This window comes from Aythya marila, assembly GCF_965140915.1.
Source record: "Aythya marila genome assembly, chromosome: 18".
Lineage (NCBI taxonomy): Eukaryota > Metazoa > Chordata > Aves > Anseriformes > Anatidae > Aythya > Aythya marila.
Window position 1 is genome coordinate 9,405,574 of NC_139059.1, and position 13,774 is coordinate 9,419,347.

A 13,774-nucleotide genomic window follows, 5' to 3' on the forward strand; every position below is an offset into this window, starting at 1 on the left:
AAATGCAGAACTGTAGGTGGGTGTGCAAAGGGGCTGGTGTTCCTGGGTTCTCTCGTTTACCTGCAGACTTGATTTCTGTAGCAAGCACCGAGATCCCAGAACCTGACGATAAAACCTGGTGCAGCATCTGTAACGCAAGCAAGCCGTCCGTTCCCCGTTGTAACCACGCGGTGCTGGGAATGTAGATCAGTATCGAGCTCCTGCTTGTTTGAAGCCTTTGCGGATGAGTTCTTGCTCAGGAAATGGATTTACACTCCAGCACCACAAAAGGATTTGTATTCAGCAGTGATCTGTGGTGCAGCGGGAGGTATCCCTCAGTTTCGTGGGCAGTGGTCTGGGGCTTGCTAGTTGAGATGGTGGAGTCAACTGCAGTAGGATTTGAAGGTTTGTAAATGAGAATAGGTTCAGAAGTTTGATATTGAAAAACTTCACCACGTTAATTCTGGTTATCCTACTGTTCTCTGTCTCGGATTTCTGAATGATGCAGACCTCAGTAATCACAAAAACAATACAACAGAGGCTTTGTACTTGCATTGATTTATTTAATTACCGAAGGTGGAACTCTTAACCACCTTTCCTCAGAACGGAAACATCTCCATGACAAAAAAGGACATTAATTCCCTTTTCCTATCGTAAGGGGCGTGTGGTTGTGGTAAGAATTACTGTCCGATGGAAGGAAGGTTCTGTCCCCTGATTCCACTACTGTTTTGTACAGGTACTGCAAGAACATGTGTAGTTTTACTGAACTAGAGTACACAGCAGGAACCATGCCCGTCTTATGCCCTGTTTTTTTTTTTTTTTTTTTTTTTTTTTTTTTTTTTTTTTAAATTTAGGCAACTGAAACATCTGCAGTTCTATGAATCAAGCAGGAGAAAAAAACAAGACAGTGGAGGGATTAGAAACAATAAAATTGAGAACGACTGAATGAGCGTAACACAGAGCTGGCCCCTAGCTGCTCCATTTTATAGAAATAACAGCAAAAAAAAAGAGTGACAAGAATAAGTGACTGTAGAGAAGCACCTTCTCCAGGACTGGCAGAACGGGGTCCTGCTCCTGTGGTTTCCAGTGGGGCTTGGCTTGCTGCCCTTTTTCCTGACTCTTCTTGGCGAGGTGCTTCGTGGCCTGGTTGTTGGCCTCTGTCGTTGCCAGCTTGGTGTGCACGCCTGCAAAGAACAGATGTCAGAGCAGCGCGGTTGTGAATGACTCCCGAGACCCACCTGGGGCACTGGTTGCCCAGAGGAAACCCGCCCTCACTCCAACCTGAAGTTCAGCTAACCTGGACTACTTGGCTCCGAATTTATTTTATTTTACTTTATTTACCTTGCTGGATGGTTCCGAGAGCCTTGTCTAAGCGTAGGGATTTGTGCTGCTGGTGCAGCAGGAAGAAGGTGTCTAACACAGCCATGATCATTAACAGGAAGGTGCCTAAGAAGAAAATCACTGCAGAACAAGAGGAAAACAAAGAAAACATTTGTTAATTGGCACCATTTTCTTGAATCTGTAATCCTGCCTGTGTTCACTTGGGTTGTGAGGAAGGGGGAAATTGCTGTTTCCAGCAAAATAATAAAATTCAGCTGTTACTGGTATCATTTATGGGTCCATAAATGCCCGGTAGCCTTTCTTTTTGTGTAAAAATCTGTTAGTCTTTATTTGGTTGAGGTGGATACCTATTATGGGTGGTTCGTTGGAGGAAGTAGGAAGCATGTTGTTGAGAATCACGGCCAACATGGAGCTGCCCAGGATGATGGAAATCTGGAAGCTGATTTTCTCCTCGAGGGAGCTAGGTCCAAACAGCACAGCCATATCGAGCAGGTACAGGGCGCAGGTGGGCAGGATCAGGTTCAGAACATACAGAGTCGGTCGTCTCTCCATGGAAATCTGTCGAGGAAGGTGAAAGAAATGTAGGTAAGAGATAATGTGCTGTGTTGAGTGACTGCTCATTCCCTAACGTGAAAAGCCATCTGGTTTCATTTTTTATTTATTTATTTTTTTTATACTGGTACAACATAATATGAATGTACTGCAGTACCTTGTAGGTGATCACTGGATATTCTTCGTCATCCAACCTTTCTCTGTATTCACCGATGCTCAGGTTGGTGAACTTCCATTCTCCATCAGTTAGGAAGTAACTCTGGCTGTTTTTCATCATCTCAGCTGGCGTCCGTTTGATTTTCATGACCAGGTCTGTTACTGCTTGGGCAAGGGGGAGGGGGGAGAAGGGGAGAAGATGCAGAATTTAGTTTTCTATAAAAAATTAGTTATTTCTTCTCCTTTTCTCTCCCAACCAAGGGTGTATGCAGATGGGGAAAGGCAATGGTTCTTGCACTGCTGTGGTTTCTTAGTCCATGAGGGAGAAATTTAAAAGGACTGCAGTGCAGAGACTTGGCTGCACCTCTGCGAACGTGGACCAGAGGGGAAACCTGGTGGGTCATTTGCAGATGGCACCTTGGGGGATTTTATGGCACTTCTGCTTATTTTTCAGCCTTTCCTCTTGGGATGGACTCTGATTGCAGTTTGGAGCCCTGAAATAGCACTCCCCTAGCAGTGTGTGGTGCTAAGGGAACCGAGGGCCAGCCAGGGCCTACCTTGTCTATCCCTTCTGCAGATTTAGCCCTGTTGTGGTAAAACTTAGCTTGCCACTGTACCTGGGTAGAGAAATGAAGCGATGCTTATGTTGCACGTCTGGGTGTCGAAGGGGAACTTGAGGATCATCAGGCTGCACGTTAAGGTAACCTGGAAGGGCTGGCTTGTGTTGAAGGTGCCGTTGTGCATGACAACCATGTACTCCAAGTCCGACTTCTGTTCGTTCACCCTGGAGGAAACAAAGATGGGGAGTGACGGAGCTCCAGGATGCTGCGATGCTCCTAAATCCCACAAAAGCCTGGGCTGTAGGCATCCTTTTGGGGTGGCTCCATGCAGTCACACAGCCATGGGATGTAGCAGTGTGCAGGAGAGCAACAAGGAGAGGAAACCTGGGGCTTGTGCTTCCCACTCGTACTTGGGGTAAGGGCTCACTGGCTGGCTCTTTGCTGTGCTGCCTCCCCATCCTTCCCCCCTGCAGCCAAAGATCTTGTTGTGGCTGTGCCCAACCCTCTATTAGATCCAAAGGGATCTACCTGGTATCTTATAAAAACTGCTAAGGGTAATTTCATTCTGCTACAGCACTTGTCCCTGATGGTTCTTCAGGTTTAACTACAGCCTAGGTGGGGTGTTTCTGGAGATGCTACAACATTACCAAGCCACAAAGTGCTTTGTATAAACTCTTCCCAGTATGACAAGTCACGAGGTTCCTGGTTACACTTAGCTTACAGGAACAGCTTTTACCCAAACAAGTTTATCCCATTTCCCACAACATTATTAACAGTTTACATCCACGGTATTTTTCTTGAGCCAGTGGATAAAAAGGAAAGGAGGACCTACCGTTCTAAAATGAAGATGGGGGGCGACCAATAGGAGTCCATTGGCAGAACAATTTTGGAGATGTTGCAGAAATCCTGCGGGTCCCAAGTCACAAAGGCGTTCTTCCACTCCTGGGGGAAGAAGGTGCAGGAGAGAGATGAGTGCTGGGCTCAGCCCCAGCAGCCGTGCTGGGTGTCACAGGAGAGGAACGGTCTGAAGGAACCTACCAAGCTCAGCACGAAATAAAAAGTGACCGTCTGCAGCTTTTCAGCCTAGAGAAACAAAATGGGAGAGATTTAGCTGATTTTTCTTAGCTACCTCCTGTGCAGAGCCCAGGAGCTCTCCACTGTTGCCCCTGCAGCAGGATTGTGGAAACCCGGCTCAGGAGGAGAGGTCGAGGGTCTTGGTCCTACAACTGAAGAGCAGGGTGAAGCAGCAGATCCCATGGTTTGAAAAATACAGGTGTTGATGTTAACAGACCGGTGCTTTGCAATCCTGTCCGAAATGCTCAGTTAAGGCACTCCGTGCAGTTCTTCCTAGAGCCTGGTCTAAAGCAGGCCGTTTGCCTGGGCCTGCTTTCCAGCTTTTTCCTAGAAGAAGAGAGAAAATCCTCCAGATCTTCCCCAAATGCTTTCAAGCAGCAGGCAGCTGAAGTGGAAGAGGTTGATTCTCATACCTGTAGCCCTGCTGGCCCAGCCCTGCCTCGCAGAAAACTCAGGCTTCGACCCGGCAATCGCACATTTCTGGGCTGTAAAGACTCGAGAGGAGCTTTGCGTCCTTACCACAGAGAGAATAGCGATCAGCATGAAATCCATGTTCACTTCCAGAGGCTCCTTCCAGTTCGTCTTTGGCAGGATGTGCGCGTGCAGCTTGCTGTGGGAGGTGATGTTCAGGTGCTCGATGACATCGTAGTACGTGCAGATGTACCTGGGAGCGGCCCCTGCTGGGAAAAAATCCACTGGAATCAGAAAAGGATCAGGAGAGGTCTCAACCTGTGGACGAGAGATGTACCAGGAGAGAGAGGGTATGGAGCTGTGGGTATGGAAAGCGTCAATAACCCAGGCAAATCCCTTCTCAAACAGACCAGAACAGAGGTCCTTAAAGCTTTTCCAGCCCTCATTAACTTACCTGTCCCAAGAGAAAGGGTGAGGATAGCTATAAAAGCTCGCTGCATCTTCTCCTGCTTCCAAATAAGGAGGCGAATGGCACTGAGTCCCTTACGGATGGCCCAGGGCACGTCACTTGTGATGTGGAAGTTGATTTGGTATTTATTAATGAGGGATGGGTATTTTGTAAACAGAAGCCGGACTCTATATTTGCACTGGGAGGGAGGCTTTGCTAATGGATTTATGCACTCAGCGGGCTCTTGGGAGTGGTCTTTAGTTGTGGTGAGGGAATCGGAAGGTCATTAAACAAAAAATCCAACAATTTGAGGGAGAGGGAAAGAAAGGACTCATCTCCACAGAGAGGAGGCTAGGAGCCAGAGCCACTCAAGAGCAAATCTTCTCTCATTTACAGGGCTCAGAGGCTGCTGCAACCCCACAGAAATGGAACGGGAATTGGTGCCTGTGTGCCACCAGGGGTGTGCGGGGGGGTGGAGGAGAGGCTGCTCCCCCTGCAGCCTGGTCCTGCCCCGTAGCAGCCCAGGGTGTGGGGCATTAGAGCGTGTCCCCAGTTCCTAAAGCACTGAGCCTTTTTTGCACCCGCTGATTTTCCGTTTCCACCTCCTTGCTGATCTCCTGTGCTCTTGAGATGCTGCTCCAGGTCCTCAGAGTTAAGCTGAAGGTCTCAGATTTTTTGTTTCCCGTCTCCATCTGCCTCGCCTTCAGTCCTCCTCCTCTCTGCTGCTGCCTATTTCTCCTGCTGTGGTTCTAGTGATGCCTTCAGGCACTCGAAGTGATGGTTCCCTTTTGGGGGAACAGCCCCGGTGAATGTGTGCTTGGAAAATCCCAATCTCCTGCGATGTCGGAGGTGGCACCCGAGCCCTGTGGCCTCTGGTTGTGTGGGACAGGAGGAGGGAAGCAGGTGCAAAACAGGACAGGGGTGGAATCAGACCGAAGGGGCATGGGGAGGGGGTGATCTGTGTGCTTCCAGTGGGGCCGGGGGGTGTTGGTGGTCGGAGCTAACGACAGTGACCCCACAGAGCGGTGCTGGGACTTGTCCTCCAGAAATCCCGTACATCCCCCAGCAGCAGGTGGGATGTGAGAGGACCGGAGCTGTGAGTCTGTCCCAGCTCTGGCAGCTTTTGACATCCCCCCCCTTGTGCATGGACCCCACGGGGTCCTCTCAGAGGGTTTCAGCCCCCCCTGCGGTGTCAGCTGGGGAACAGGCGTACCCCGTTTGCCTTTTGCAGGGTGTCTCGGTCTCATCCATCAGCCCTCCTCGTGGGGCCCCCGGATCTTCTGCGGCTTCCAGGGCACGAAGGAGGGGAAGGACGGAGGGAGGGAGGAAAGGGAGGGCAGAAGGATGGAGGGAAGGAAGGAAGGATGGAATGAAGAACAGAGGGAAGGCAGGACGGGAGGAAGGAAGGGCAGAGGGAAAGAAGGATGGAAGGAAGGAAGGCTGGAGGGCAGGCAGGAGGGAGGCAGGACGCAGAAGGGGGTCGCAGTGGGTGATGCTGGGGGTTGGCGGCATCAGCAGGGGCTGCAGAGGCAGCGACCGCGTGGCCTAATGGATAAGGCGTCTGACTTCGGATCAGAAGATTGAGGGTTCGAGTCCCTTCGTGGTCGCCTTTCCCTTTTTTTCCCGTCGCTCTCCCTCTTTCCCCCTTCCTTCACCCCTCAGGGCACGGATCCCACGCGGGTTGGTGCCCCCACACCCCATTTCCCCTTTTCCTCGCCCCCCCCGGGGGGTTCCCGGCTGCTCCCCACTTTCCCCATCCCACCGGGGGATGCGTGGCGGGGGCAGAGTGAGGCGAGGCCGCGCGTGTCCCCGTGTCCCCCTGTGTCCCCATGTCCTCCGTGGGGGCACCCACGCATCCCACAGCCCCTTTGCCACCCGCTGTGGGTTGGGGCCGTTCAGCCGGGCGGGGACAGGCCCCCTGTGCAGCCCCAGTGGCCTAATGGATAAGGCACTGGCCTCCTAAGCCAGGGATTGTGGGTTCGAGTCCCATCTGGGGTGAGCTTTTTGGGTGCTTCCAGTCTTTTTTTTCTTTTTTTTTTTTTTCTTTTTTTTTTTTTTTTTCTCCCCGTTTCGGTGCTGCACTCCCAGGCGTGCTGGTAGAGGCGGGCAGTGGGTGGGGAGGAGGAATTTCCCATCCCCCTAAATTAATTAAGGAGATGGATGCGATGGGAGCGCCCAGAACTGGGCTCTGCAGGCAGAATAAAGGAAAGCTGCTGAAGGGGCCCGGCTGAGCGCACCCTCTGCAGACAGTTTGTAAAGGGGGTGCCCACAGAGGGAATGCAGGGGGTAAGAGGAGGACCGGGAGGACTTTTGGGGGCAGCGAGATCCACGCAGCAGCTCCAGGCTTTTTTGCTGCGCCAACAACAGCCAAGGCGTGCGGGTGGTACTGCCTGGATCAGGAGATTTGTGCTCCTGGCCAGTGATCCAAGCTGAGATCTCACGAGAAAGGGAAGCGACGAGGAGCTGCTGCAAAGCACCCCAGGCTTTGGTGTGAAGGTGGACACCTCATCCAGGAGCAGGTGGTGCAGCCAGGCGTGATATCCCAGCAGCAAAACCTAAAGCGAAGTTTCTTTCCAAGTCATTTCTCTCCGCTAGGTGCGGGAGGATCTGGCTCTGCTCCGGGGAAGCAGCACGCCCTGAGAGCTGGCCCTCACCATGGGCTGGCATTGCCTGGGACCAGGGTGACTGAAAGCAGGCTGAGCTTTGTGTCCTTCCCAGAGTTTGAACAGCATCCGATGGCTCCTGGGGGCTTCTGTTTCAGGAACAAGGAGACCTCATGGCTTCCTCTGTGCAGTGTTCTCCTGTATTCTTCTCCTGGAAGTCACGCTGGGATATTCCTGGCAGCATGCTGAGGGGCCCTGGCAGGTTCAGTGTGCGGTGTGGGTGACTCCATGAGTGATGGGGTCACTCTGGTGGGTGGCACCAGGCTGTATTTCTGCTGTTTCTCTCCTCTCCCACCTCTGGGAGCAGCAGAAAGCTGGACGTGTGCCGCTTCTGAGGAGCTGCTTTGCCAGCCGGCAGGCAAAGGCTGTGGGGCAGGAGGGGGGAATAAAACAGCCCGAGCAACCAGCAGGGACACGAGACCTGCTCAGGGATGCAAGGGAGCGGCGGGGGCCAGGCAGGGATTCGAACCCGCGCCTCCGAGCTCCGCAGCCGGGCGCCCTCCCCGCGAGGCCACGCGGGCCCCAGCGCACAGCTGGCGCGGAGCCCCCGCCCCCGGGAAAAAGATAATAAATAAATAAAAGAATAAAACAATGAATAAAAAAAATAATAAATAAATAAAATGATAAATAAAAAATAATAAATAAATAAAATGATAAATAAATATAATAATAAAATAATAAATAATTAAATGAAATGATAAATAAATAAAATAATAAAACAATAAATAAAATAATAAATAAATAAAGAGGTAAACCCTTTGTAGGGACAGGTAAAGCCTGTGGGTGCAGGAGAGGTAAACCTCTTGCGGGTGCAGGAGATTGTTAAAACACCCGCCCTGCCCTGCAGCTTTTGGGGTTACCTTTTTAGGATCCGATGAGAAAGAGGTTTGGGGGAAGAGCGAAGCAGGACCACGAGGAGAGTGCAGGAGGAAGCAGGAGCTTCGAGATGCCCGTGGTGTTGCTCATCGCATCCCGGTGTCACGTTGTAGCGGGGCCATGCTGGGGTGGGGATTTGGGGGGTGCTGGGGGGTGGCAGGACCATGGGGGGACCCCCTCGGTGTGTGCCGGTGTCCCCAAACGGGGGGCACGGGGGACCACGTGGCCTAATGGATAAGGCGTCTGACTTCGGATCAGAAGATTGAGGGTTCGAGTCCCTTCGTGGTTGTTTTACAGGGCCAGAAGAGACCCCAGAGCCCTTGAATTGCCCCCGGTGAGGGCATCCTAGGGGCGAGAGGGGCACGACTCGAGGCCAGGTGCCCCCGCTGGAGCAATTTTGGGGGCAGCATCTGCCCTGCCGATTCCCCAGGGACCCTTTTCCCCCCTTCCCGGTGGGGCAACACCCCCGAAACCCTCTGCAGCCCCATCCCGGGGGGGTGGCAGCGGGGCTGAGCCGCAGCTGGGGCCGATTTTGGGGCGGATAAAAGGGGCGAGGGCTCAGCCCCGGGGCTGTGCGAGCTGCTGCGGGGAGGGCCGGTGATTTATGGGGCCGTTTGGGGGCAGGAGGACGGGACATCGTCCCCTCCTAGCAGGGCCTTGCTGCAGAAAGGGAGAGAAAACACTCGCATTGTGTCCATGGGGGGGTTGTAAATGTTTTTTTTTATTATTATTATTTTTTTATTATTTTTTTTACCCCAGGTGGGACTCGAACCCACAATCCCTGGCTTAGGAGGCCAGTGCCTTGTCCATTAGGCCACTGGGGCGGGACAAAAGCTAAAAAAACCACCCCCCCGCCGAGCCTCCCCCTCCCCGCGTGCTTTTCTGTTTTATTGCGGGGGGGGCCGGGATCAAACGGGCCCCGTTCCCCGGGGCTCTGCGGGACCCCCCCATGGGGCCGTGCTCCCGTCCGGCCAGCAGAGAGTTAACTCAGGGCACCGGGAGAGGGATTTTGGGCAGCCCCAGTGGCCTAATGGATAAGGCACTGGCCTCCTAAGCCAGGGATTGTGGGTTCGAGTCCCATCTGGGGTGGATCTTTTCCCCTCCCGGCACCCCAAAACCTGCCCTGGGGGTGCAAGGCTGCGGCTCCCGACTCCTTTTCTGTCTCCCTGCTCTCAACCCCGCTCCCTCGGGCAAGGTACAGGGGGATGGGGAAAGGAGCAGGGCTCCTGATCTGTTAAACGCACAGAATCTGGGCTGGGAGGAAGGTTTTGTACGGGATTGTTCTGCTCCTCCAAAATGGAAATGCCTCCCGTGCTCCCGAGGCGGCAATACTCACCTGGAGGTGTCACCCCCCAAATCCTGGCTTGGAGAGACCGGGGCTGCAGAGCCCTTTACCTGTGGGAGGGGGCACTGGTGGCTGCCCCTTCCCCTGCAGGGAATTTGTTGGTATCTTTGCTCCCATCACTGGGCGGGGGGGGGCACAGAGGTGGGATGGGTGCAGCCATCTCAGGGATTTTTTTTTTTTCCTTTCCTAAAACATTACTCTACCTCTCTTCACCCCAGGTGGGACTCGAACCCACAATCCCTGACTTAGAAGGCCAGTGCCTTATCCATTAGGCCACTGGGGCCCTGCAAAACAGGGAAAAAAAGCATAATTTCAGTGCTTTTATGAAGACTTTCCTAGTTTTATACACCACCACATAATCCAGTGGTGGCAATGTACAAGGATTACACCAAGAGGACGCAGTCCTCTGCTTAAACAGAACACAGTAGCTTCAGGAGGACTCCACACTAAGGTTCAGTCTTGAAGCTTGTAAGATGTGGTCTGAGGCTTGATGGGGTTTCACACGCCAGAAAACTCCCATACTTAAAAAACTCCCATACTTAAAAGATGGTTTCTGTCTTCAAGTGCTAAAAGCAATTGCCTCCAGCCCAATTCCTGCCATGGCTTTAGGTTAACTTGTCAAAGTGACATCTTTCTATGCTGTTAGGGGGGAAAAAAATTAACTAATCAAGGTGAGACTAAACACTCTGTTATTTAAATCTGTGGTTAGAATGTTTTTACTCTTCCTTTTCTTTCCCCCAAATCTACTGCATGTTCAGCAGCAGGGGGTGCTCTCATAAAGCTTCACAGGACCGGATGGAGGACACAAAGACACTATTGCAGTGTATCCTTAGGTTCAAAAGATGTTTATTATTTTTATTTACATTTTTGGACAGGTTTTATTCAATCCAGCTCATAAGTTTAGTATCATCTTCAGCTGCCAACAATATTTCTTAAAATGGTGGTGTGCCAAGGACTTCCATCTCCGCTGTTCTCAGTCGAAATCTGCCTTCCTGCTCTGTTTTATATTCGAGTGTATCTTTTTCTGTCTTAATCGTTCACGGTTCATTTTTTCCACCCTGAAACACAATGAAAAGGTTTTTTAGTGTACAAGGAAAGCCTTTAAATAAATACTCAACTGTGAGCACAGCTACAATATAGATTCAGATGTCCTCAGGCAGAAAAACAGTCCTTGTTCTTGGGATGTTACCTGAGAAAGCAGTTAAGGTCCGGTGGACCAGTTTTTTTTTTTTTTTTTTTTTTTTTTTTAAAGAAAATCCAAATGAGTACCTGTTACCAAGTCACGTTAAAAGTCTGAACCTGTATCAAATAAAGGCCATCTCGATAACAATACCTGGCTATGAGCTCCTGTGCAGTCTCCTTAGACACCACCTTCGGCTTCTCAGTAGCCTCTGTGACCATGACTCTGATTTTTTCTAAGCAAATCGCCAGATTCCTCATTTGGTAGCGACTCTCCTCAGAGTTCACAATCAGCTCACCAGCTCGGTTTATCTTATTTTTGTGCTGAGGAGGGAAAAGCATGATGTGATCACTGAAACTGTTCTATCTGTCATGTTTTGGCTGAAATAGTGAAATTCAGAAAGTGGTTGGAAGGGAGAGGGTAGTTACCATAGATGCCATTTTTTGTCTCACAGCTTCTGGGATCCAGTCTGCTGATGCCAGGTGGAACCTGACTTCTGCCTTAGTATTCACTGGGAGGAAAAACAGGACCTTTTTCAACATAATGGTTTGACTTCCCAAGATTTATGAGGTAATTCAGTCTGCTCACCGCTGGCTTTGAACATATGATGATTCTAGTATGCATTACCTGAAGGATCACATTTTTTTCTTGCTACTTTTATTACATTCCATTCCAAAAGACAACTTTTATGGAGACTTTTTCATGGTATTTGCATTTCTATACACTACGAGATTTAATGCTATTACCAGTTACTACCTACTTTGTTTTAACGGCAAGTGCAGAACAAGAAGTATTTTTTGCTTCGTTATTTGAATTAAGCCAACAGATTGTTGCATAGGAAAGTTTAAGAATCCAGGTGGCTTATTGTATGATTAATGACAACAGATTAGACAGAACTGATGTTTCCTGTGGCACATGTAGCAGCAATGACCCCATGAGGAGTGCTTCTAGAAGAACCAAATATGCTACCTCTGGTGTCAGGCAATGTGAAGACTTAGAAGTTGTGCTAAAAATGTAGAGTAATAATGAAAAAGTTAACATCAGGCAGCACAAAGGCGCTCTTTAATTTCAAGCTCCTACTATTACACCACAAATATAGAGAGAAACTAGTTTCATGCTTGGGTACAGACTGAGTCTTAAGTCAGAGAAGCCCTTTTGTACCTTTATTAACGTTCTGCCCACCAGGGCCGCTGCTCCGGCAGTAGGATACAGTCAGTCGGTCTGGAAGAGAAGAGCAGCGACGTGAGGAGGAGGGACACCGACCCGTCAGCACAGTGGGAAGAACAGGGGTACCCCAAAACACTGCGTGTGGGGCTGAAGGAAGCCTGTTACTCGGCGGTGTGTTTGCTTCACGCTTAGCTCTGCATCTTGCATGCAGGCTGTTTTTGGGGTTGGAAACAGAGAAGTCTGTTAAAGTTACCTTTTATGCATGTTTCTATTCTACATTGTAAGGATGGTAAAAATGGGTAATTTCTTGATGCTCTTAAAGCCTGCGTGGGAGCCCACAACCAACTCTGTCCCTCTGGGCCACATTGCAGCTTCCACAGGCAACAAACACCTCAGACCACAACCACGGGCACCTCCCCACACCGCCGGGCACCCCCAGCTCCCACCAACGACCGCCCTGGGGGAACCCTCACACCCCCAGCACCCACCCTTGAGGCGCGTGGGGCCGGGACACTCACCCATGGGGATGTCGAGGGCCGGCGGCTTGGCCTCCTGCTCCTGGAAACGGCATCGGGGGGCGTCAGGGGCTGGCAGAGGGGGTCAGGGGCTGCTGTGGGGCCGCCTCAGGGGGACCCCAAAGCCTCTGGGGGGAACCTGCCTCAGGCGGCGCAGGCCCCGCCCACCGAGCCAAGCCCCACCCACCACGCGTCCCGCCCTTTAGGCCCCGCCCCCCCGCCTTTAGGCCACTCCCCCACCCTTTAGGCCACACCCCCCGCTCCTCTTCCACCGCCCCCCCTTCGTGCCCCCAACTCGCCGGGACGCTCCCGGTGTCTCCGGTGTCGCCGCCGCCGCCCCCCCGCGGCGGGTAGAGCTTGTCCAGGCTGTAGGCGCTCCGGAACTCGGCCCCGGCAGCCGCCCGCCGCGAGAAGCCGGCCGCCAGCAGCCGCGGCCGGTACAGGGCCCGCAGGCTGCGCGCCGCCATCTTGGCCGCCGCGGTGCAACCGTGAAAAGGCGGCCCCGCGGAAACCGCCCCCGCGCCAAGCCGAGTTCCGGGCACGGGAGGGGCCGCCCTGGGGCTGGGGGGAGAGGGTTGGGGGCTGGGGGTTTGGGGTTTGGGGTGGGGGGGAGGCAGGGCCAGGGGCAGATCTGGGCACCTCGGGGTGGCTGCTGTCAGCTCCTCGGGGCGCAGGAGCGTACTGTATATACAGGAGCAAAAATACACATGTATATGTTACTGGAGGCTGGTTTATTTCTAGGTGTGTTGCTATAAACCTGCATATTTCTGCCTCTGCATGAGGTGCTAAGGGGAAGGGGGTGCAGGGAGGTGTGGGCTCGTGGGAAGGCTTCGGCTGGTTGCTGTCGGAGCCGTCACGGGGGGTTGGTGAGGAGGGTTTGTGCTCCACAGGCAGGAGCTGCTATTTCTGGTGTCTGGGAGGTGCTGGGAGCAGGGCTGGGGCTGTGCTGGGGCTGGTGTTTTGACAGGAGCTGACAATCTGCCGAAACCTGGGGGCGAAGTCAAGGTGGGTGTTTAAAGCTGACGGAGGCAGTGTGGCGTGAGGGGATCCCAGCTGGGTGCCAAAGGTGGAAACGGAGACCCCAGGAGTGCAGTGTGGTGGGTTGGGCAGCGCCAATGTGTGCTGGTCACAGCCCCGTGCTTTGTTTTAATCCCATCTCTGGTGTCACGCCACAGGCCTGTAGGAAAGGAATGGGTTCTGCTCTGGGTTTTCCTGTAGGAAAGGAATGGGTTCTGCAGCCAACCAAACTCAGACAAAAATGGAATGCTTGAAGGAAAAAAACGGAGCTGTCAGAGACGGCTCACGCCATCTGGTGACCTTAATTTCAAACAGGGAACAGGTAAATGTTTGTGACTTGTAGCCAGAGGGATGGGTAAAACATCCAAAGCAGGATGAGTCATTTTACCAACTGTTGTTAAACATGCCAGCATTATCATTGTGCTGCTATCTCATGCCAAGAAAGGTGTCCGTGAGCAGTGCGCAGAGGGGCTGAGGAAGGAGCTTGAAG

General features: G+C 52.2%; 1 protein-coding gene across 1 annotated transcript; it reads right to left on the reverse strand.

Moving 5' to 3' along the window:
* Nucleotides 1-10,234: 10,234 nt before the first annotated feature.
* MRPL58 (mitochondrial ribosomal protein L58) lies at nucleotides 10,235-12,750 on the reverse strand. The gene is made up of 6 exons (XM_082774773.1): nucleotides 12,567-12,750; nucleotides 12,271-12,310; nucleotides 11,747-11,806; nucleotides 11,014-11,096; nucleotides 10,739-10,908; nucleotides 10,235-10,463 (listed from the first exon to the last, which is right to left on the reverse strand). Exons 1-6 carry the CDS (start codon nucleotides 12,732-12,734, stop codon nucleotides 10,379-10,381), a joined length of 606 nt encoding a protein of 201 aa, XP_082630899.1. The 5' UTR covers nucleotides 12,735-12,750; the 3' UTR covers nucleotides 10,235-10,378.
* Nucleotides 12,751-13,774: the final 1,024 nt, after the last annotated feature.

Coding starts and splice junctions, on each gene's coding strand:
- MRPL58 (XM_082774773.1), bottom strand. CDS start 12,734: ATGGCGGCGCGCAGCCTGCGGGCCCTGTACCGGCCGCGGCTGCTGGCG. Junction 12,311..12,566: donor GAGACACCGGGAGCGTCCCG/GCGAGTTGGGGG, acceptor TGCCGTTTCCAG/GAGCAGGAGGCCAAGCCGCC. Junction 11,097..11,746: donor TGGGCAGAACGTTAATAAAG/GTACAAAAGGGC, acceptor TTTTCCTCCCAG/TGAATACTAAGGCAGAAGTC.